The sequence below is a fragment of the Canis aureus genome, chromosome 33 (genome assembly GCF_053574225.1).
Source record: "Canis aureus isolate CA01 chromosome 33, VMU_Caureus_v.1.0, whole genome shotgun sequence".
In the NCBI taxonomy this organism is placed as follows: domain Eukaryota; kingdom Metazoa; phylum Chordata; class Mammalia; order Carnivora; family Canidae; genus Canis; species Canis aureus.
The window spans coordinates 21,718,404-21,740,499 of NC_135643.1; the positions used below are offsets into that span (position 1 = coordinate 21,718,404).

The following is a 22,096-nucleotide window of genomic DNA, read 5'->3' on the forward strand; positions in this document are numbered from 1 at the left end:
TCATACCTTCTTTCTCTGGATCTTTCATTAGCAGCACAGGCATAAAACATTGGTGCACTGAGTAACATGGGCCCCATAGCATTTCAGGGTGTTTTCTTAGGGCCATTCTGAACATTGCCTTGACCCTAAATATCTTCTTCCGCCTCTTTGACAAAACAATTAAACTATGCCCTATTTGCCATGTCACTCCACAGTTGATAGAGCCCTATTACTAACATCATATTGTCTAATCTTTGTGAAGCTGTATATGCCTAGTAATTTTTTTTAAAGATTTATTGGTCCATTACTTTAACTGAGGTAAAGAAACCTTTTAAAATTTACAATAGTTTGTCAAGTAATATAAATTCTTTTGTTTACTTCAAAATGTAATACTCATCTCATTGTAAACAATGGACAGAATTTTTTTGTACACAGATATATGGAAAAAAGTAGACAAAAAGCCCTCATGCCAGCATCAAAAAATGCAACAAAACCTTTATTTTTTCTTTTTACAATTTCTGAACTCCATAACAAAGAAAAAAAGGCTGAATTTTTCCCCCAAGTTTTTATTTAAATTTCAGTTAGTTATCATATAGTGTAATATTAGTTTCAGGTGTAGAATGAAAAAGTTTGGTAGCTCCATGAAACAAAGACTTTGATCTGTAAATAAATCACTTTCTGATTTACACATATACCTGAGCACTTTTTTTTATGGCTTTTGATGTGGCTTGCTGGCAGCATGGAGAGAAGAGAACACATGTACATGGAAACTTTATCAGTATCTGTTTTTTTCTTTTAAAATTTTAAAGGTAAAGATTGATTTCTAAAAATAAGAAATACAGTCCATAATTTGAGCATGGCTTAAGTAAAAGTTTTTAATCTCTTTTTCAGTAGTTAAAAAGTTAGTTTGCTAGCAATTTATTTCATGGGAATGAATATATCAGATGTACCTCACACAGACAGTAGGGGGCAGGCACACAGAAGTACAATGGACAGGCTGACTACTGGACAGGACTAAGACCTCAGGGGTGTCCAGGCGAGTGGTGCTGATTGTTAAGAGTTGCTGGTTTGTTCAGCAAAAGCCCAGCTGACACAGGCATCATTGTATCACACTGATTCACATTTTGGTTGCCATCTACTTTCCCCTCCCCATTTCTACATTGGTGAAAAGGCAATCCCCCTTTTCTCCTTTCACTATCATTGTGACTGTAGGGTTGGTCTGAGACTGTGAACCATCTGTCAGATAGGGGTGTTGACAGGTATTGTCTTCTCTGCCTTGGTCTGCAGGTAACCCAGAATCACCTGGTGAGAGTGTGGCACTGCTGGGCAAAGTACATGTGTAATACTGAATCATTGGTTTTAATAGTAAAGGCTCAGTTACGATGGACCAAATTATGTGAGTCAGCATATAGGTTTTAGGTTTTTGGCATTTCAACCTATGGAGAACCTCCTTCTGAAGCATGCTGCTCTGAGGCCCCTGCAGTATCTTTCAAAAGGCTGTTCTGCAGAACTGACACGAACCTTTAATATGTCATAGCTAGAATTCTCTGTATCTGTATGATCTGTCAGTGCTGACGCCATATATCCTCTACAATCAAAAGTGTGCCCAAGGCACTAAATTAATCTTTTACATTTTAAAACAACAACAAAAAGTTTTTGTGGTCCTGTGTTTAGAGTAATTCTTTAAAACAAAGGATGAAGTGGGCTCAGAGAAGTTGAGTAACTCTTCCTGAAGGTCACCATTAAGTGATAGATCATTAGCCACTTGCTCTAAGTCCAAAGTCCTTTCCACAATATCAACAAATTGTAGACACAGAAACAACACTTTTGGAGACAGACAAAATCCCTTAAAGAAATAAGCCTTTTATGTACATTTAGAGATGAAGCTTAAAATGCAAATCTTCCCTTGAGAGTGGGAAAGCATGAGCAAATGAGTACCATATGCTCTTATTTATTCAAAAAATTAAATTAATTTCAGGATTATAGATTTAAGACATGGTAGTTAATAGAGAAGTTCTAGATTAAAAATGCACATCTGTATATGCATATATGTTTCCTCAGAAAATATATTGTTTTGGATGTTTGTCCATTTCTTAGTTACCCATTTACATATTGTGTGCACAGTTACTTTAGTACAATCCCTACACTTCAAGTCACCATATTATTTTTTAATTATTTTATGACTCAATTTTCAATTAATTATAATAATTAACTAAATATTTAGTTTTCATTAATTATAATAATTAATTTTCAATTAATTATAATAATTAACTAAATATTTAGCCAATAAAGCACAAAAAATTACAGATTTTTGAATATGGTTCCAGGAATAGTTCAGTTTTCACACTTAATATCTGAATCTCATATTTATCACATGTAGCATGAAACTACTTCTGTTTAAAAGAATATATTCACTGCAAACAGTATGAAAAAAAGCAGTAAGTGTACTTCCCTCTGTCATATAAAGATGTGACATTTCCCTAAAAAATTTCTTGCACTTAAAAATATAGTTAATAATATGGTAATAACTGTGAATGGTGACAGATGGTAGATTTATCGTGATTATCACTTCATAATTCCATAAATGTTGAATCACTATGTCGTACATCTGAAACTAATATAAGATTGTGTGTCAGCTACACTTCAATTTTTTTAAAAAATGAAATTCCCTGTATATAGAAGTTCTAGACCTTCTCTACTTGTAAATCTAAGTGTATCCTTTCTCAGACAATAGCTTCCCCTTGGGCTTTGGTACATTTCATATAAAGAAAAATACAGACAGTGGAAATAGACATAGTAGAGTTCAAGTGCAGTAGCTCATCATGTGTATGTTGGCGGGCAAGTATAATGGGGACCTCCTCCCCTGGGTTTCAGTGACTAAGGGTGGCAAGGGTACAAAAAGTGCAAGAAGTCAAGGAAATACAGACTTTTCCCTCAATGAGAAAGATGCCATAAATCAACATGAGAAGAATGATTAAGAAAGAAAGTTTTCTGGACTCAACTCTGCAGCTAACGGTGCATTTAGCTCTCACTTGAATTTTCAACATTGGCTTAAAAAAAGGATTTCACATCAGTTTTTGTTTCTTTTGGAAAGCACCCATGTATGATTAATTGATTGCATTTCTGAAGAACAGAATTAATGATGTTTGGTTCACTTTTCCAGGAGGTGCTGGAGCCAAAAGACTACTGCTAGTGAAGGCATTTGTAAGGTCTCAGAAGGTTAGGACGGTACGAATGCTGTAAAAGGAAATAAAAGATTATTAATTGTTTTAATGTTCAGATAACCCACACTCTTCCATGTTGAGAGTCCAAGGAGCATTCAATGTGTCTCAGTGAAAAGCTGTCTGTGGTTCCTAATACTTCATTCCGATCCCTACACATACAAGTAAGGTAGTAGGGTGGGTCCTTTATTGCTGGTTCTTTCTTGGGTTTTCTTCAGTGTTAAGCTCAATAACATCCTGAATATGACTGTCATTTAGGCTTCATTGTATATTAACATCCTAAAAAAAATCACTTTTGAGAGCAGGTATATCTGGCATAATAATACAAAACAACAGTGGGTAATGACATGTAATAAATTCTTGCTATTTGTCACATACTTTGTAGATGCTTTTTGTACATTTTATCATTTAAACCTCACCTAAAACAACCGTGCTATGAAGCAGGTCCTAATATTTCCATTTTAGAGATTAAAAATACTGAGAGAGAGATTTATAACTTTTCTAAGTCACATATCTTGTGTGGGATGTTGAGATATAAACCTAAATATAAAGTTGCACAAATGACAAAATGATAGAAACTTGCCTGAAGGCACCATAATGTAATAAAGACCATCTTGAAGGTTTACTAGAGCTTTGATAAAGAAATGTTGAAGGATTCTTCGAAATAGATAATAAAACTGATTTGTATTCAGATATTTCATTCTTGTGGAGATCAGAAATATAATATTTACATTGGAACTACTGTCCTTCCTAAAAACTATCTTCTGATGGATATATACTTTTAGAAAAAGATGGTCTTTGTGCCTTAAAAAATTATATATATATATATATATATATACATATATATATATATATATATTCTTATAGTTAATAGGGGAAATATATATAATTTTGGAAACTGAAAGATAGTAGTGAAGAAGAAAGTAAAAATCACTTGTAATATCATGCCTAGAAATAGTGTTAATATTTTCTTGAAATTTGATCATTTTTTCTAGACATATGTCAGTTTTTTACTGCTTATATTGAAAACTTGTGGTCATATTATATTTATAAATTTGTATTCCTAATCCTGTGGCCTCAAATTACAATTTGAGAATTTCTTAATTTAATGAAGTAACTTCTTTTTAATGGCTTTATTACTTTCTAGCATATGGTTGGAATTTATGTAACCACCCCTTTAATGTTGGACTTTTAGTGTGTTTCCAAGTTTTGATATCAGAGACAACAGATGAGGTGCTTAAATAAATGTGTATTTGCATCTCTGATTATTTCTGTAGAATAGCTTCCTAGAAATGGAATTGCTGGGACAAAGGAGCTAAGCTTTTTTAAAGGTTTTTTTTTTTTTTTTTTTTTAAGATTTTATTTACTTATTCATGAGAGACATAGAGAGAGAGAGAGAGGCAGAGACACAGGCAGAGGGAGAAGCAGGCTCACCTCAAGGAGCCCGACGTGGGACTCGATCCCGGGTCTCCAGGATCACGCCCCGGGCCAAAGGCAGGCGCCAAACCACTGAGCCACCCAGGCACCCCTTTTAAAGGTTTCTGACCCAAATTGCTTTCCAGAAAGGGTGTAATCTGGTGCTCTCCTTTCTCAATAAGATTTGTCAGGCTGCCCAGTATAATATGTAATGTGTGAGAGTGGTTAAGAAATTCTGTTTACAGTTGAAAGTCTCATGAGAGGTGTGAGATAGTAGAAAAAGCATGGGCGATGCAACTAGACGGTGGGAGTTAGCTCAAACTGCCTATTACAACTTGTGCCTCATGTGTAAATGTGGATGACAAAATTCTCTTTTTTAGGTGCTGATTATACTTAAATGTTACAGGTAGGAAATGGAATTGGCTTATTTTCCTAATCTTCAAAGAAAATGTAAGACTTCAGTGTTTAAAAGAGCATTCCCCTTTACCATACAGGCATACCTCATTCTGTTGCTCCTTGCAGACACTGCGTTTTTTACAGATTGAAAGTCTGTGGCAACCCTGTGCTGAGCAAGTCTGCCGGTACTATTTTTCCAACAGCTTTTGCTCAGTTCCTGTCTCTGTGTCACATTTTGGTAATTCTTACATTTCAAACCTTTTCATTGTTGTTATATTTGTTATGGTGGTCTGTGATCAGTGATCTTTGATGTTATTATATAATTGGTTTGGGGCTACCACGAATGCACTCATACAAGACAATGAACTTAATCCATAAATAATCCATGTATTCTGATTGCCACCAGCCATTCCTCTGTCTCTCTCTGTCTTTCCTGGGCCTCTCTGTTGCTTGAGACACACCAATATTGAAATTAGGTCAATTAATAACACTACAGTGGTCTCTAAAGTGTTCTAGTGAAAGGAAGAATCAATTGATGTCACAAACTTCATTACTGCCTTATTTTAAGAAATTGCCCCAGTCACCCCAAACTTCAGCAACCTCCACCCTTATCAGTCAGCAGCCAGCAACGCTGAGGCAAGACTCTCCACCAGCAAAAAGATTTCTGATGAATGAAAATGCAGATGATGGGTTAACATTTTTTAGCAACACAATATTTTTTCATTAAGGTATGTATATGTTTTTAGATATAACACAATTGTACACTTACTAGATTACAATATAGTATAAAAATAACTCTTATATCCACTAGGAAAGCAAAACTTCCTTTGACTCCCTTTACTGCAATATTTGCTTTATTGCAGTGGTCTGGAACTGAACCTACAATATCTCTAAGGTATGCCTATAATTTTTATTTGTGAAAAGTCTTTGTAAATGGGAAAAATAAATAACAATAGCATTTTTAATTAGAAAATTAGTGATATTTGGGGGTGCCTGGGTGGCTCAGGTTTAAGTGTCCAACTGTTGGTTTGGACTTAGGTCATTATCTCATGGGTGGTAAGATGGAGCCCCACGTGGGGCTCTGCACTCAGTGGGATTCTGCTTGAACAGTCTCTCTGCCCCTCCCCCCACTCATGTGCTTGCACTCTCTCTTTCACAAATAAATCTTTTTAAAAAATTAATGTTATCTGTATAGAAAAAAAAAATCTCAAGGTAGCTCCACCTTCTTCCATAATGAGTAAGTTCTTATATAATTTAAATTCACAGCCGTTAATAGTCAACCTTTTTAGGTGGCCTGGCAGGGCTGCAGTGACTCCAGGTTCTAATTAAGACTGTGTGGCTCTGATTCTTTTTCCTTGCAATGGTGACTGTTCTCTTGTAAATAAAGCTTAGTGGCTCTGATTATTCAGATTCATTGCAACCAAGATAATTTGGCTTCAGTAGAACAGGAATTGCAAAGCAAAACTACTGTTTTAGTTTGTCACAACATGATCTTAATGTTCTACATCCAAAGACTGAACTAATAATGGAGAAAGAAGGCACTCTGGTGTTTTTATTTTGTTTTCATTCTTCCACCATTTTTCTCTATTGGCCAATCCTTACCATAAAAAATTAATATCTACCTCTTTCCAGAGCGAAGCAGGTCAAATCCTTCATTTATTTTTTCAAAAGGTAAAACGTGGGTTATTAATGACTCCAGCGGAAACTTCTTAGCCATAAAATCAGCCACAAGTTTGGGGACAGAATCTTTACTCTTAAAGCCTGAAAAGAAAGTGACATCATTGTAAGATTCAGCCATGGGTAAGGGGGGAATTGGAGAGGAGACTTTCCAAGCAGAATTAAAATGAGTTTATAGAAAGTACTACATCCCACAGACTACTACTACTGAGGTTAATAAGAGATAGTGTTGCAATATCCTTTTGCCTTTGGTTAGACTTTTTAAAAATTCACCTATATAAACCAGGGTCCTTAATTATTAGCTCTCAGAGAAGTTATACTATGGGTGGTTATTCCCAAAGCCAAGGAGAAAACTTAGCAATTGCCTAAATTTAGGTGATGAAAGCACACATAAATGACCGCTATAGATTTCCTGGGTCCTGTGAGGTATTTTAGTGCCTTGTGCAGTCATGGATATAAAAGAAGGGTACTGAAATATTCTAGTTAGTTTTTGGGAAAATCAAAAAGTGTGTTTTGGGAGCTTCTGTGTGCCAGATCCATATTTAGTTGATTTGGAGCCTATAACTACAAAGGGATTTTTTAATTTCCTTTTAACTTGGTTGCTTTTTAAAACCTGACTTTGTCACTTATAAAAGGAGAGAACTCCTGAGGTTAATAATAAGAATTCAGCCATCAAGCCTAACTACCTACCACCAAAAATTGCTCCTTTCCAGCTACGTCCAGTCAATAGCAACATGGGGTTCATAGAGAGACTTTGTGAATTAGGAGGTACTCCTACAATAACGCTTACACCATATGACTCTTGACAGCAGGACAAGGCAGCCACCTAGAATAAGATTAATAGCATTATTAAAGTGAATTTTCTGATAGTCTCATCAATGATGCACAGTATCACGTAATACTGATTTAGCTAGATCATGAATGTGTGGGAAGAGATTACGTTTTTTGCTTCTTCATTCCGCATTGTGTGTAGGTGATTTTAGGAAATACCTAGAAAATACTTTTTTCAGTAAAAACAGATGAATAAATTGTATATGTTTAATTTTTCCTTATAAAATAATAGAGGTGAACATCATTACAAACATATCTATATAAAGTCTGATTCCTCAAATAAAAGTAGTGTTTTGTCATCACATGGCTCTTAGGCAGTCAATGAGTTTGATTAAGTCATTTTTCCTTTATTTATCAAGTACCTATTTTGAACCCAGTACTTTGAGCCATGTGTTTTGTTGGCAGACAAGATAATAAGGTCATTTATATAATCAAAATTGGTCTCTTGTCCACTTGATGGTCTCCTGGAACTTCAAAAGAAAGGCTTCCCCTTCCAGTCAAGTTTTTAAATATGTTCCATAGTAAGAGAATTATTGAGGACCTGCCCCCCACCCCCGCAATATATAATGATTAATCGTTTGATTTTGGAGTATGATGTATAGAAGACCAGGTAACCTTAGAACATGTGGCTGTTGGATATTTGGTATCTTCAGGTGAAGTAACAATCCAATTTCACAGAAGAAAATCAAGGGAAAACAGGAGAAAAAGGGCATAGCAGAAATGCTACCACTTGGATAAAGTTGAATTCTCTTGGAACCATCTGAAGTTGGCATATTGTCCCAAGTCAAGGCCACAAAGAGCTTTACTTGTAGGGTGGTGCTCCCTATTACCAATACTACTGAGACTTACTGGAGAACCTCAAAAGGTTGGTTTGTGGGGACTTTTTCAGTAGGATTCTAGAAAATCCTGATTAGGTAGAATATAATTGGAGATGTGTTCCTCATTGCAGTTGATGATACTAATAATTATTTGAAAGTAATGTTATATATGTTCCAAAGATGATGTAAATACTGAAAGATATCATCACTAGTACTGCATATCAATAACTCTAGTTAATATCTATTGAGTTTACTATCTGACAGGTGGCTCGTGCTAAGTATTTTATATGCATTAGCTCATAATTTATAAACAGTCCTATGAGATATGTATCTTTTAAAATTTTTTTGGTGGAAAAGTTTGTTGACTTTCTAAAGTATTCAGCCCAACACATAGATATTGGGTGTTTACTATGTGCCAGGCACTGTGCTGTATGTTGTGGCAAAATGAGGCAGTGTGGTAAATGGTAAAATGCAATATTTTTGTTAATAAAATGATGCTGGTCTAAAATTGGCCATTATTCCTTCTGGCCAAAGTATGATATATTAAAAAAAAAACCCAAATTTATTAAAATATAAAAAATTTTCAAACCACTTTATTAAGAGTGTGGGGGAAAATATCAAACTTGCTAATTTGAAAACAGAATTTGTATTGTCTATATTAATTTGAGCTTGAATTCTCTTACTAAAAATTAACAAAGTAAATTTATAATGGCTTAATTAAAAAAAGACCCTCTTCTCTAAAGGGGAAATATTACTTGAGGCAGATTTGCTTAGCTGGCAGAATTAAAGATTTCTTATAGTAATAAACTGAATATCCTAGGTAACCAACAAGAGATGGAAAATCACCATTCATAGTTTTAAAAATATTATTTATATACAATATTTATATTCTGCTGCCTAAAAGTACACTCTGGAATGTAGAAGCATATATCTCAGGGCATTTCATATTACATACCATAGTGTCAAGCCGCCCAATGACTTCAAATGAAAAATCCACACTGCCACCACTTATTTCCTTCAGCACCTCCTGGATTGGTTCCTTGTAGTCCTGAGGGCTAATGCACTCAGTGGCACCCACCTCTTTGGCCTTTGCAAACTTGTCTTTGTTGATGTCCACCCCAATAATCCTGGCTGCTCCGGCTGCTTTACAGCCCATGATAACAGACAGGCCGACTCCTCCAAGGCCAAACACGGCACAGGTGGAGCCTTGGGTGACCTGTGTTTTCAGAAAATGCAAAAATGGATTAAATAATGATTACTAGAAGTGCCTAAGTTGCATAAAGTGCCATGCCTTGTCCGTTATGAGGAGCTATTCATACTCTTACGTCCAACCTTCTGTCAAATCTCTTTTGGCTTTAGTTGTTTAAACTAAGGGGATGAACTAGATGAGTGGTTCTCAAACTCTGCTGAACATTAGACTCACCTGAGGAGCTTTAAAACATCTCAATGCCCAGGTCACAGCTCATAACCAATTCCATCAGAATCTCTGCAGGTGCGATCTAGTTCCCAGGGGACTCCAATGGGAAGCCCAGGCTGGAAGCCAGTGGATTAGGTGATCTTTAAGCTCTAAATTCTAGTAACTCCCATCTTGCAAAAAAATCTAGTAGCTCAAATCCATTGACAGTCAGTTTTAGTATTTCACACACAGAAATGCAAGTTTTGGGAAATGAAATAATAAGTGGAAAAGATGATTCTGGGATACTGAAAAATAATCCAAACCCTCAACAATTAACTCTTTCATTCATTACTTTCAGTATCATGACTGGTATCACGAGACCAGAAATTAGCTGTGAAATAGAAAAGTTATCCTTAGCTTAGAGGAGAGTCTAAGAACAGGGGAAATTTAACAGATAATTAAGATAATACAGCTTGAGACCTCTGTGATCTTAGTGTGTTGTTACCCTTGCTTTTAAGAATATACTAATAAACAATAGTGCAATGAAAAATTGCGTCTGTATTTAAAAATGGTGGAGATTAATTATTACGAGTATCCTCAGCTTCTGCTCTATGTAGACTGAATTAGACCATCTTCTCAAACAGATGGTGTAATTTCACAAGGAACTTAGTGCTAGAGCCACAGAAAATTTGGAAAACACGTGCTCTCAATTGCTTAAACTGGCTAGGGAGGGTTTAGTAAACTAGACTGCTATAGTCTGCAGTCAGTGTGGGAAAAATATTTCTCCTGTCCCAAGTGATCATTCTATGGGATATAATAACACTTTTGACCTTACTTAGAAAAATTTGAGACCTGTGATTGTGATTTAAAGGTGAAGATAATTATGTATCATGGTTTAAGATTCAGCAGGAGTTTGAGAAATAGGCTAGTTGTAGCTCCCATACGAACCAGCTGTGAGATTTTGGGCAGTAGCTTTATGTCTCTCGGACTCCATTTCATAAAATGAATGGATATTGCTAGATTTCCAGTATTTTGGGAAGAGAGGCCTTTAAAGAACTTCTCTTTAAAAATCTACTGCCTCGTGTGTATGTGTGTGTGTGTGTGTGTTCATGGCAGGAGATGAGATGTATCAGTGAAATCCCCTAATGATTGGAATAGATGCAAAATGCATCATTGAAGCGTAATTACTTCTCTTAATGGGATCCACAGAGTGGGTGGGTTGGTGACTTTTGGTTTGGAGGTGTATCAGATATGGCTTTGAATCTACTTTTGATCCTAGTTTTGGGAGTAGAGGATCCATGACTAGGTGCTCCTCAGAGGTGGTCCCTTCATTTCAGTTACTTTTGTTGCCTCAAAAGCTAGCTGAACCTACGATACCTGATGCATGTTGGTGCTAACAGTACAATTACTAAATGAACTCCTAGCTCTAAAATTTAGTAGTCACATAAAGAACAAATATAGAAAATAATTGTTGAAAATTATATCTTTACTTTTTCTTAACTAAGCATTAGTCACTTTTTCATCCACGATAAACAGATAAATTTTCTAGGATATGCTCTTAAATCCCTTCTGAGGCCATTTTCCACTCATAACTGATACTCTAAATTTTGTAGAGCTTTTCAGTGTTATTGTGGTAATGGGGGAAAGCTACCAATAAATCTATGAAGAATTATCTCTGATTATTGTGAGAAATTGCTCTCCTTTCAGTTCCTGACAGTCCGAAGGTAACCAGTTTTGTCATTCATCGCCATTCCTACCTTGGCAACGTTGACTGCAGACCCATAACCAGTAGAAAAACCACAGCCAATGAGACAGACTTTCTCCAGTGGTGAGGCTGCATCGATCTTGGCCACTGAAAACTCATCCACCACCGTATACTGGGAGAAGGTGCTGATGCCAAGGAAATGGTAGATGGGCTTCCCTCTGCAGGTGAACCTGATAGTACCATCTTGCAAGGTCCCCCGAGGTTTGCTCAGACTGACCAGTATAACACAGAGAGACACACAGGGCATGAGACAGGAACATAGATCATGTGCAAAACCATTGGCTGTATGAGGAGAGTATCAGAAACTTACTCATTTTTCACACAGAGGTTGCCTTGCGGGTGTTTACAAACATTGCATTTTCCACACTGGGGAGTAAAGAGTGGAATGACTTTGTCACCTGGAGGGTATAAAACAAATTCTTAAATCAGCACAGAACAGTTTCCATACCCCGATTTGGAGGCTCAGGACATAAACTTAATTTTTCTTATTTTGTCTCCTTGGACCTGATGAAGATAGTACTCAGGAAATTGGAAATAGAAATTATTTGTTTATGAACTTTGGCAGGCTCTGCATTTCTCAATCCTTACATGTCTCCAGGATCTAACCTGGTGCCTGGCGTCTGGTAGATAATCAGTAGGCACTTGCTAAAGGAGAGAATTTATGACTGCATGAATGCATACATGTCTGAGTCCAGCAGGGAGGGAAGAAAGGAGGAAGACCTTCTGCAAGGTCTTTCCAGGCTAGAAGATCTTGGGGTTCTGAACTGAGGCAGATTCCCTAAGTATCAATTCTGTACCTGGTTTTACTGTAGTCACTCCTTCTCCAATGCTTTCCACAATGCCGGCGGCCTCATGGCCTAAGATTATGGGGAGAGGCACAACAAGCGCTCCAGTAACCACGTGATCATCAGAGCGACAGATTCCTGAGGCCACCATCTACACAGTAAAGCGAGGATGATTAGATTTAGAAAAAGATTAGGAACCTTTCCTGTTCCTCATCAAACAATTTGGAATAGTCTGTGAAATAACTGTTTCTGAAATACTTAAGTCTTATTGTGTCCTTTTTTTTATAGAAGTAGAAATTCAGATCAGAACTAAGAAAATTATCACACGTTCTATCATCTAATGCTAGTTGATTTTCAGATCTTGATGAATATCCCTTTGAATTTTTTCCCTGTACAAACACTTAAGTTCTTTTTTATTTTATTAGGATTATACCATATATACTCTGGTTCCTTTTTAAAAATGTAATGATTTGTATTTATATCTCTCCTTGACAATGAATATAATCCCACTATTTGGATCACCATATAAAAAGTTCCTCTTAAATGGATTTTTGCTTATTTTCATTTCTACTATTTTCTGAATTTTTTAAACCTAAAACTAAATAGAAATGGAAAAATGTTTCACCTTAATACGAACTTCATGGGCCTTAGGGGGTGCGACCTCCACCTCTTCAATGGAAAAGGGTTTCTTTAACTCCCATAGCACAGCTGCTTTGCATTTGATTACCTGGAAATTGAAGAGAAAGATGATACCAGTTTTAAAGTCAGGGATGGTGACTTTTATTTTTTTATGTGCAACATCTAGCCCCATGTCTGGAACCTAACAGGGTTCTATAGAAATGAAGAACCTCTGACTTACAAAGAGAATAAAAATACCTTTTTAAAAAAACAGGCAAAGCAATAACGTAAGAGAAACAGAATTAACTATAATGAGACATTGAGATAAAATGGAATATATTCTTTGAGGCCACCTTTATGATTTTTTACTCCAAGCGTTGTTTCTTCCTGATATATATATTTAAAGGTTTTATTTATTTATTCATGTGAGACACAGAGACATAGGCAGAGGGAGAAGCTCCCCGCGGAGAGCCCAATGTGGTACTCTGCGGGACTCAATCCCAGACCCCTGAGATCATACCCTCAGCCAAAGGTAGATGCTCAACCACTGAGCACCCACGTGACCCTTCCTGATATTTCTTTTCTTTCTTTCTTTCTTTTTTTAAGATTTTACTATTCATGAGAGAGGGTTGGGGGGCACAGAGGGAGAAGCAGGCTCCATGCAGGGAGCCCGACGTGGGACTCGATCCCAGGTCTCCAGGATCACACCCTGGGCTGAAGGTGGTGCTAAACCGCTGAGCCACTGGGGCCGCCCCATATTTCTTAATGTTCTCCTTAAATGGGTTGTTAACCCACAACTGTTGGCTGGTGCATGAAGTTCGAAATCGATGTGATTTCGCTGATTGCCGACAGATGTAGTGCTCTTTGCCAAATCTGTTGCCCTTTTGCTCAAGTCTCTGCTGAAGCCCAAACTATCTGACTTTATGATTACCTTTGCACATTTGCTTAGGCTGCCTTCTCTTTCTCTAGTTGCCTGTTCTCTTCCTTTGACTTTGTCTTGCCTACTGCTTACGTGTGCTACTTGTTTGCATCACTCATTTGACAGCTGTGGTAGTGCTGTTTTGTCATCTAATTTATGTGCAGAAATTCCTTCTAGATTAGATTTGCAACACAAACTGCAGAGGTTACAGCCGTATACACCTGCTCACACAAACCCACAGATCCATGTATATATTGAAAAATGCGAGAAAGATGTGCTTGAATTTCTGGCTAGCTTACCCCCGGAGGTTCTTAAAAATAAAAGTTGAAAACGTTTTTAGTGCTCACGAATGCAATAATAAAACTTGTCTTCCTTGTTGCAAAGCTTGTACAGTTAAGGGAGGTTTTTCCTAGAAAGAGTTAACATAATTGCAAATATGATAAAAATTTTCCAATAGAGATTTAGCCTTTTGACAGTTTATTTTCATTATTTATGTCAAATCCTCCTACTTTGCAAGGTTTTTGCTATGGTCAATCCCACAAAAATGTGAAAATTCTTGGAAATAATACACTAATGGTAGATAGGTCCTAATTATAGGGTTCTATTCTTCGGCAAATTACATGCTTGATCTTTAAACCTCAGAATGATGCTACCAGGTCAGTATTATTGAATTACTGGTTTTATTTTACAGAAGAAGACTGAGGCTTGATTGTAATTGACTGAGTAATTTTCTCAAAGTCACAAAGCTGACTGTCCAGAGAATAAGATCAATCCAATTTAAGAAAAAAATTGTCCAACTTAATTTTTTTTACTACCTTATGGTAATGAAAGATTAACAAAGATTAAATAATAATAACATCAACAATAATGGCAGTGACTAAGATTTATTGAATTATTTCTGTATATCCAGGCACTATTCTAAGTGCTTAACAGCATTAATTTATTAAATTCTCACCACCACCTTATAAAATAGATATCATTATTGCCACTTAGCTTCTGAGGGAATATAATGCAGGAGGGCAAACATAAATGGTGTTATCACAAAGCAAAAAGTGATTGATGTTGCATCGAAGGGGGTGGACTGTTTTCTTAAATATATTTGGCTTACACTTTCAGACCTTCTTTTAAGCTGAGTTTTGGCATTTTTAATTTTCCTTTTTCCTAACTGTTCTTCATTTCCTAACTGTTCTTCATTACATTGAAATGTAATGCCATTGTAAAGGCTAACTAGTAATGAGTGAAAATAAAGAGAATTGGAATGAGAAAACTGGTAGTTGGCAACCCGTGCAATTTCCAAGCAATCCTGCTGATTAGTAGTGTTGTGTCACAGTGTGTGCAGAAACCTCAGAATCGTTAAGTTATAGCAAGATAGTATATTGTGTGATCCACTCCTAACCTAATACATGTACTAGAAACAGTTGCACAGGCTTTTATAATTGAGCAGTTAAACAACATGAATTGCTTATATTGAAGGACCACATGCATTTCTTTGCCCCTGAGAGCATATTAAACAAATAAACATGAATCCATGGAAGACTTAGAGTCAGTTATCGACGTTTCCATTGCTAATAAGGGATTCTGACTGTATCACTGTTATTATTATTTTTTTTTAAATGGAAAAGATATTATTCCATAGGATTTCTATGGATTATGGCACAATAAGACCCTTTAAATTCAGAATTTGCATGTTGATGTTGGTTTGCTTAACCTTGGATGATTCTAATGCTTTGAAATCAATATGCCTTTTGTAAGAGATTTCATAGTAGGCTTCAAAGGATAAAGCCCTCTGAATCAAATTCCTCTTATAGAACTTTTGTCAGACATAACTTTCCCATGTTCCAAAAAGATAACACATTTAAATTATGATTTCTTAATATAAAGATAACTTCTTGGGATCCCTGGGTGGTGCAGCGGTTTGGTGCCTGCCTTTGGCCCAGGGCGCGATCCTGGAGACCCGGGATCGAATCCCACGTCGGGCTCCCGGTGCATGGAGCCTGCTTCTCCCTCTGCCTATGTCTCTGCCTCTCTCTCTCTCTCTGTGTGACTATCATATATATATATAAATTAAAAAAATATTTAAAAAAGATAACTTCTTGATTAAAAACATAGAATTTTATGTTTGCAAATTATTCATGATTGATCATAACTACTGCACATTAATATAGGAAGTAAAGACTATTAGATACAGGTGCTATTCATTCTTGATAAAGATATTTAGGAATAGCCTTTTTTTAAGAAATAGAAATTAAATTTAAAGATCACCCAATTCAACAGGAAAAAACTCCTTTGTTTTTTACAGAAGCTTTGCATAAACCAATTATTAACAAGACAATTTGAAAATTATTTTTTCCTTTTAAATGAACATGCTGAGAGTGCACAAACAGGTGTTTTGTATTATTTCATGAAGGCACTTCTAGTTTCTTGCATGACCTCTCAAGTTACATCATATATTATAGTAAACATTAAATTGCCATTGCTTAACCTCTAATGTTAAATCTAGACAGGAAACTCAGCTGGATGAAGAGCTAAATTTTTTAAGAAAAAGTATTGTGGAACTCATCAAGTATAAATGTATTATAATTTATACTTCAAAATAATCTATCAGAAATATATCCCAGTGCTGTCACAGTCTATAAAATATTCTTAACAGAGGAATAGCCTATTTTTCATTGTAGTTTAGTATAATTGCATATTGAAGCACATAATCTGTGTTGTATTTCAGTAGATATTGTTTCTAACTTAGATGTGAATTTTAAATTATCCATTAATCCTATACCTCTTTTTGTATTATTTAAGAATGTATTTCCAAAGTAAAAAAAAAAAAAAAAGAATTTGCTTACTTTTCCTGCTGTACTCATGGTTCCGTTTTCTTTTCAGGCCAGGAGACTGGTGACTTCTTATAGACTGTTTTCTGCTTGAGTACATAAAGCTGATATCTTACACAGATACTTTGCTTGAGCAACCACCTGTTCCTCTCAGAGCATCTGGGGTCTTTAAGCCACACCCATCAGCTTATTCTTAAACCAAATCAAATCAGAAAGAAAAGAGCAGTGAGCCAGCTTTCAAACCTTGACTTTGTTTGCATATGTCACTTTCAATTAATATCTTGATTCCGTGAGGTTAAATATTACCCTACAAACAAATTTTAATCTTTTTTTCTTGGATTCTGTATTTCTTCTCTCTCAATCTCACACAGGGTGTTCAGAGCTCTGTTTGCCCATTGTGTGCACTGATCTCCAACTTCTAATCCACAGATTACAGTGAGAACAGAGAAGCAAGGAAATAGCACAAATAATGTAGGACAGAGAGTGTTCTCAAGCCAGAGAACATGTTTGATTTAGCACTCTTTTCACAGCAGGGAAGTCACAGCAAAGGTGCTTATGTCTCTGGCATTTCTGCTCTGTATAATAGAAGTCAGCATTGACCTCGTACCTCCCCATCCCAGGCACTCAGCTGGGCGTGGTGGGTGGCCATGGCATGGATTCAGGTAGACCCTATCCTAACCACCCGTGTGCACTTGGATTTAGTTTTTAACTGTCTTTGGCCTTAGTTTTCTTATCTGTAAAATGAGGATGATGACTAACCTCTGCAAGCAGTTGTCTGAGGAAAACTGAGATAATCGTGTTCAGGGATTAACAGGGAGCCTGAAATAAGAGAACCTTCCTTGAATATTAGCTACTTGCTAAGGTTTCAGTGCTGAGAACCTTACAACTTTCTTTTTGTTCTCCAAGCACCCTCAGGGTTGACTGTTCTTAATGTTCCGCATGTCCTCAACATACCTTTTGTGATCTTTCAGCTTTCCAACAATTGTGCAACCAGTTTTCTGAATTAAATCCACTTTGTTTGAAATTCAGTTTTATATTTCCCTAACTAGACACCAATACAATTCCTGGCACCAAGAGTGGTCCTGGAAGCATACTCGCAAGTAAACAAAAATATATACACAGACTGAGTTGATGGTTTTTTAGTGGTTACAACTTGCTGACATAGAAAGCACTGGAACGATTATGTTTAAGGGGATTGAGAAGAAAGCAAAAGATCCAGAATCATCAACAGAGGAGAAGTCAATAGATGACTAATGGGGCCCAGTTGCTCTTTTCTATTATAGTTGAATGGAGGCCTGATCTGCAATGTTTTGTGCACTATCCATGTGCCTTCAAGTAGTTTTCCAGAGCACTTGCAAGATGTTCAAAATTCAGTACCTTTTAAATCCTATATGATACAGTCACTGAAAATGTTATGCTCAGCCACATATTCCTATTTGCACGAGGCTATGAAATTTGTTTTAGAATTTTCATCTATTTTGCATTCTATGAGTCCTAGGATATGACCAACTCTTTCGTCTTCATCATTTTTCTGGTTTTTGATTTTTCATTTTCATTTTTACCAAAATTATATGTGTCTATACATACATAAAATGTTTTCTACAGAGCCTCAGGAGAAGCAGCAGTATTGACTTTCCTACATCTTCCTACATTTACTCCTCCCTAGAAGCCACTGCTTTTGACTTTTGAAACTTACTATTTCGTTCTTTTCTTTCTACATTTCTAAGTATGTCTATATTCGTAACTTGGTTTTTCTTTTTAAGATTTTATTTATTTTTGAGAGAGAGAGAGAGAGAGAGAGGCAGAGACACAGGCAGAGGGAGGAGCAGGCTCCATGCAGGGAGGCTGATGTGGGACTCATCCCAGGACTCCAAGATCACGCCCTGGGAGGAAGGCGGCGCTAAACCGCTGAGCCACCCGGGCTGCTCCTTAACTTGGTTTTTCTTTAGACATTTCTATTAATTTCTCATTTTGTACAATGAAAATTTGGGGCAGTCATTGCCACAAAAATTCTCTTCTGCTTCCTAAAAGAGTAACAGAAAAATTTATATTATTAGGACTATATAAATGCTACTTAGAGGTGAGCCACGTAGTTTGCATTTTTTTTTCCCTTTACTTAAATAATTCTGTTTTTCCCGAGGATTAAATATTGTTTTTTTTTTTTTTTTTTAAACTAGCTTGGTTTTGTCTTTCTACCTACAACTAATTCAATGCCCAAAGTAGTGGTCTAATTCTCTGCTTAAGGCAAATAGATGCATTAAGTCTCCCACCAATTTTGTCTTTTAGAGAAATCTCTCCTGGAGTCTTCAGCTTGCTCCAGAACGGCCTAGGTGTGCTCTGTATCTGGGGCAATCTGCTGTATTGGACTCCTGTGGCTGCTGTAACAAATTATCACAAACTGGGTGGCTTCAAACTATGGAGGTTTATTTTCCCCCAGTTCTGGAGGCTAAAAATCCAAAGTCAGTATCACTGGGCTGCAGTCAAGGATCAGAAGAAGTTCTAAGAGAAGAGTCCAGTCCTTGCTTTTTCCAGTTTCTGGTGGCTGCCACATTCCCTGGCTTGTGGCCCCAAACTCCAATGTTTTCCTTTCCTGCTCCTTTCTTCCTCTTCCCCCACACTGTCTTGGGGAACTTGTAGCCTGTCCTGTCTCCCCAGTGGTCTGAAATTTTACACTGATCTGTTTTGAGTGGGTGTATTTTTATCCATTTTACTGGCAGTGACTTTAAAAAAAATGAAGATTAACTTTTCAGTTCTAGCAAATTTACTTAAACTGTTTTATTAATACTCTTCCTTCCTTACCCATCCCATTCTGCCTTCTCTGTTCTTTCACTTATTCTGGAACTCTTACTACTCAGATACTGAATGTTTTGATATTCCACTCTCATTTTCTTGCTCAGCCTCCTTTTCCTCTTTTCCATCTCTGTGTTTGTGCTCTGTCCAGTTTCCAAATCTCCTCTGAACATGAAGGCACAGGTGGCATAGTCAGGGTTTGCAGAGCATTGCACAGCCCCACTAGGGATTGGGAGTACTAAGTGCTCAACCTGCCCATTGAGAACTGGCACTTCATCTTTTGTTCCAGGGGTGGGGCAAGAGATGCACTGGAATCGAAGCCTGCAGTGGTGAGCAATAGTGCCCCAGCTCAGAGTGCCCTGCTGGCTCCCAGTGATAAAAAATTTGATTTCTAAGAATAAGAGCTTCTACTTTTGCTAGTTTTCCCCAAATTGTCACCTGTGAAGTTACACATCTTATATTCATGGAAATGGGAACCCTGATTTTTTGCCTACCATGCTTATTAGTCTCCTGAGAAATTGTGAATGATATTTATATGATAATTGATAAGTTCATGGTCCAGTTCAGACCTGTGCCACAGTTATAGCAGATAATAACACATCTCAGTTTGCCAGAGACAATGACTATTGTCCCAGAGTGATTATTAATAGCTTACCCCTTGCTTTAAAAAGTGTGCTAGAAAAAAAAAAAGTGTGCTAGATCCGATGGTTAGTTATGGGATCACCCTATTTATATTTGCTTGTGAGCCATAGTAGTGGCTGATGGATACCTTGGATAAGACCTGGATTTAGTCAGCTTCAAAAGGCTTCCTTGGAATAAAGCAAACTTCAGAGTTTCAAGAGTTAGAACTTGTTAATTGTTTAACCAGTAGTTCTGATGGTTGTGACCTGTGTCAGTAATATTGTAACAATTCGTTATAAAGAGTGGCACAGAATATCACTTAGCTAATTTACCATTTTGTGAATAATATAAACTGGTCTAAGATTAGGAAGAGCAGAGGCTAATGTGAGTTTTTAAATTTGAGAGGCTTGTGAGAAAATTACTCTCAGAAGCTGAATTAGAATGAATCAAAGTCTATATTCAATAACTACATAATATTTAAATGTTTAATTTTGTTAGAAAATGATTATTACAAAAACTTGAGTAGTACCTGAAAGATTTGAAGGTGGTGATTATGTTGATGTCGCCAAATTTTGTTTGTATAAAACTTGTAATAACCTGGAAATGGGCCATTGCATAAGAACAAATAGAATTACTGGAATGGGAAAGTGAAAAGTGCAATGGTTATGCTATATCTTTAATAAAATTGGTATTTGAAGTGATCAATGCTCATAAAGATGGGCTTGGGTGGTTTTTTTTCTTTTCTCTTTCTCTTTTTTTCTGACTTAAAATCCAGAAGATATTCTGTGTGCTGCTAGCATCAACAACAAAGACATGACTTTTTTATTAAACTGCATGCTAAATGGAAATTTTAGAAAATCTTTGTTTGTACAACTGTGCAAAAGATTGCCCAGGTAAGCTTTTTAAGGCATTTACCTTGTCAGCAAATATAAGAAATTTTCTTTTCAACGAAGGCAAATGAGAGAAAAAGCAAGATCATTCTTGTGGGAGTGTGGTGTTTCTGATTTACTACTCACCTGGAAATCCAGGAATTGTGGTAATCTTGGCAGAATCTAGTGTCAAGGTAGATCACTGTAGTCTCAAAACAGAATTAACATTCGTGTACTTTAATGTTAAAAGTAAGTATCTTCCTGGAATGCCTTGTCTGGAATCTAAGTTGCAGGGAGAGGTAGGGGAAGAATGTTAAAAAACAACTTCAGGAATACGTATTTCTCCTAAGTCTAAATTCACATCTTGGGAAAATAGAACCTAAAGGGAAGGCTGGTGTGCAGTATATTCTTTTCTCTATGAAAGAGTTCAAAGGCACCCCCACCCCCACCCTACACGCTCAAATAAAAATAGCAGAAAGGGTTTAGAGTTCATGAGCTATTTATGTGACACATAGTTCCTTCTTCTCTTATAGGGACATTTCAAAGATTACAGCACTCAAGCAGTGGGTGATTTCCAAGTCTGAGGGTTCTGGGACCTTTTGAGCAAGTTTTACTTATTTATTTTAAAATTAACTTTATTGATGTCAGCTTTACATACAGAAAAATGCATCCATTCTAAGTATAGACTCAATGAGTCTTGACCTATTTATTGATAGGCCTCTAAATCTACCACAAACAAGATAGGGGACATTTCTATCATCCCCAAAAGTTCCTCCAATGCCCCTTTACAGTCAATCTACCTACATATGCTCAGCCCCAGCCAACCACTGTTGTGCTTTCTGTTGATACAGATTGCCTATCCTATAATTCCATATAAATAAAATCATGCCAGTATACCCTCTTTTGTGTTTAGCTTGTGGTTATCAGTAGCTCATTCCTTTTATTGTTAGACAGTGATCCATGACATGGATTTACCATAATTTGTGTATCCATTTACCAGAGGATGGACATTTCAGTTGTTGCAGTTTGGACCACTATGAAAACAGCCATTGTAAACACTTGTGGACAAGTTCTTTTGTGCACCTATGTTTTCATTTCTTCTGGATAAATATTGAGGAGTACATTTGTTCATCATGTGGCAGGTGGATGTTGAGCTTTATGAAAAATGGC

General features: G+C 36.6%; 1 protein-coding gene across 1 annotated transcript; it reads right to left on the bottom strand.

Annotated features, from left to right (window-relative positions):
* Positions 1 to 529: 529 nt before the first annotated feature.
* LOC144303729 (alcohol dehydrogenase E chain) lies at positions 530 to 16,903 on the bottom strand. Its single transcript, XM_077882094.1, has 9 exons — positions 16,662 to 16,903; positions 12,910 to 13,011; positions 12,297 to 12,435; positions 11,810 to 11,897; positions 11,492 to 11,711; positions 9,294 to 9,554; positions 7,380 to 7,515; positions 6,635 to 6,773; positions 530 to 3,216 (listed from the first exon to the last, which is right to left on the bottom strand). Exons 1-9 carry the CDS (start codon positions 16,677 to 16,679, stop codon positions 3,192 to 3,194), a joined length of 1,128 nt encoding a protein of 375 aa, XP_077738220.1. The 5' UTR covers positions 16,680 to 16,903; the 3' UTR covers positions 530 to 3,191.
* Positions 16,904 to 22,096: the final 5,193 nt, after the last annotated feature.

What these genes read in the sequence shown, in the direction of transcription:
- LOC144303729 (XM_077882094.1), bottom strand. An exon ending in CTGCAGTCAACGTTGCCAAG is followed by an intron (nt 9,555 to 11,491) that starts GTAGGAATGGCG and finishes CTGAAAACACAG; the next exon opens with GTCACCCAAGGCTCCACCTG. An exon ending in TTGGGCGGCTTGACACTATG is followed by an intron (nt 7,516 to 9,293) that starts GTATGTAATATG and finishes ATCTTATTCTAG; the next exon opens with GTGGCTGCCTTGTCCTGCTG.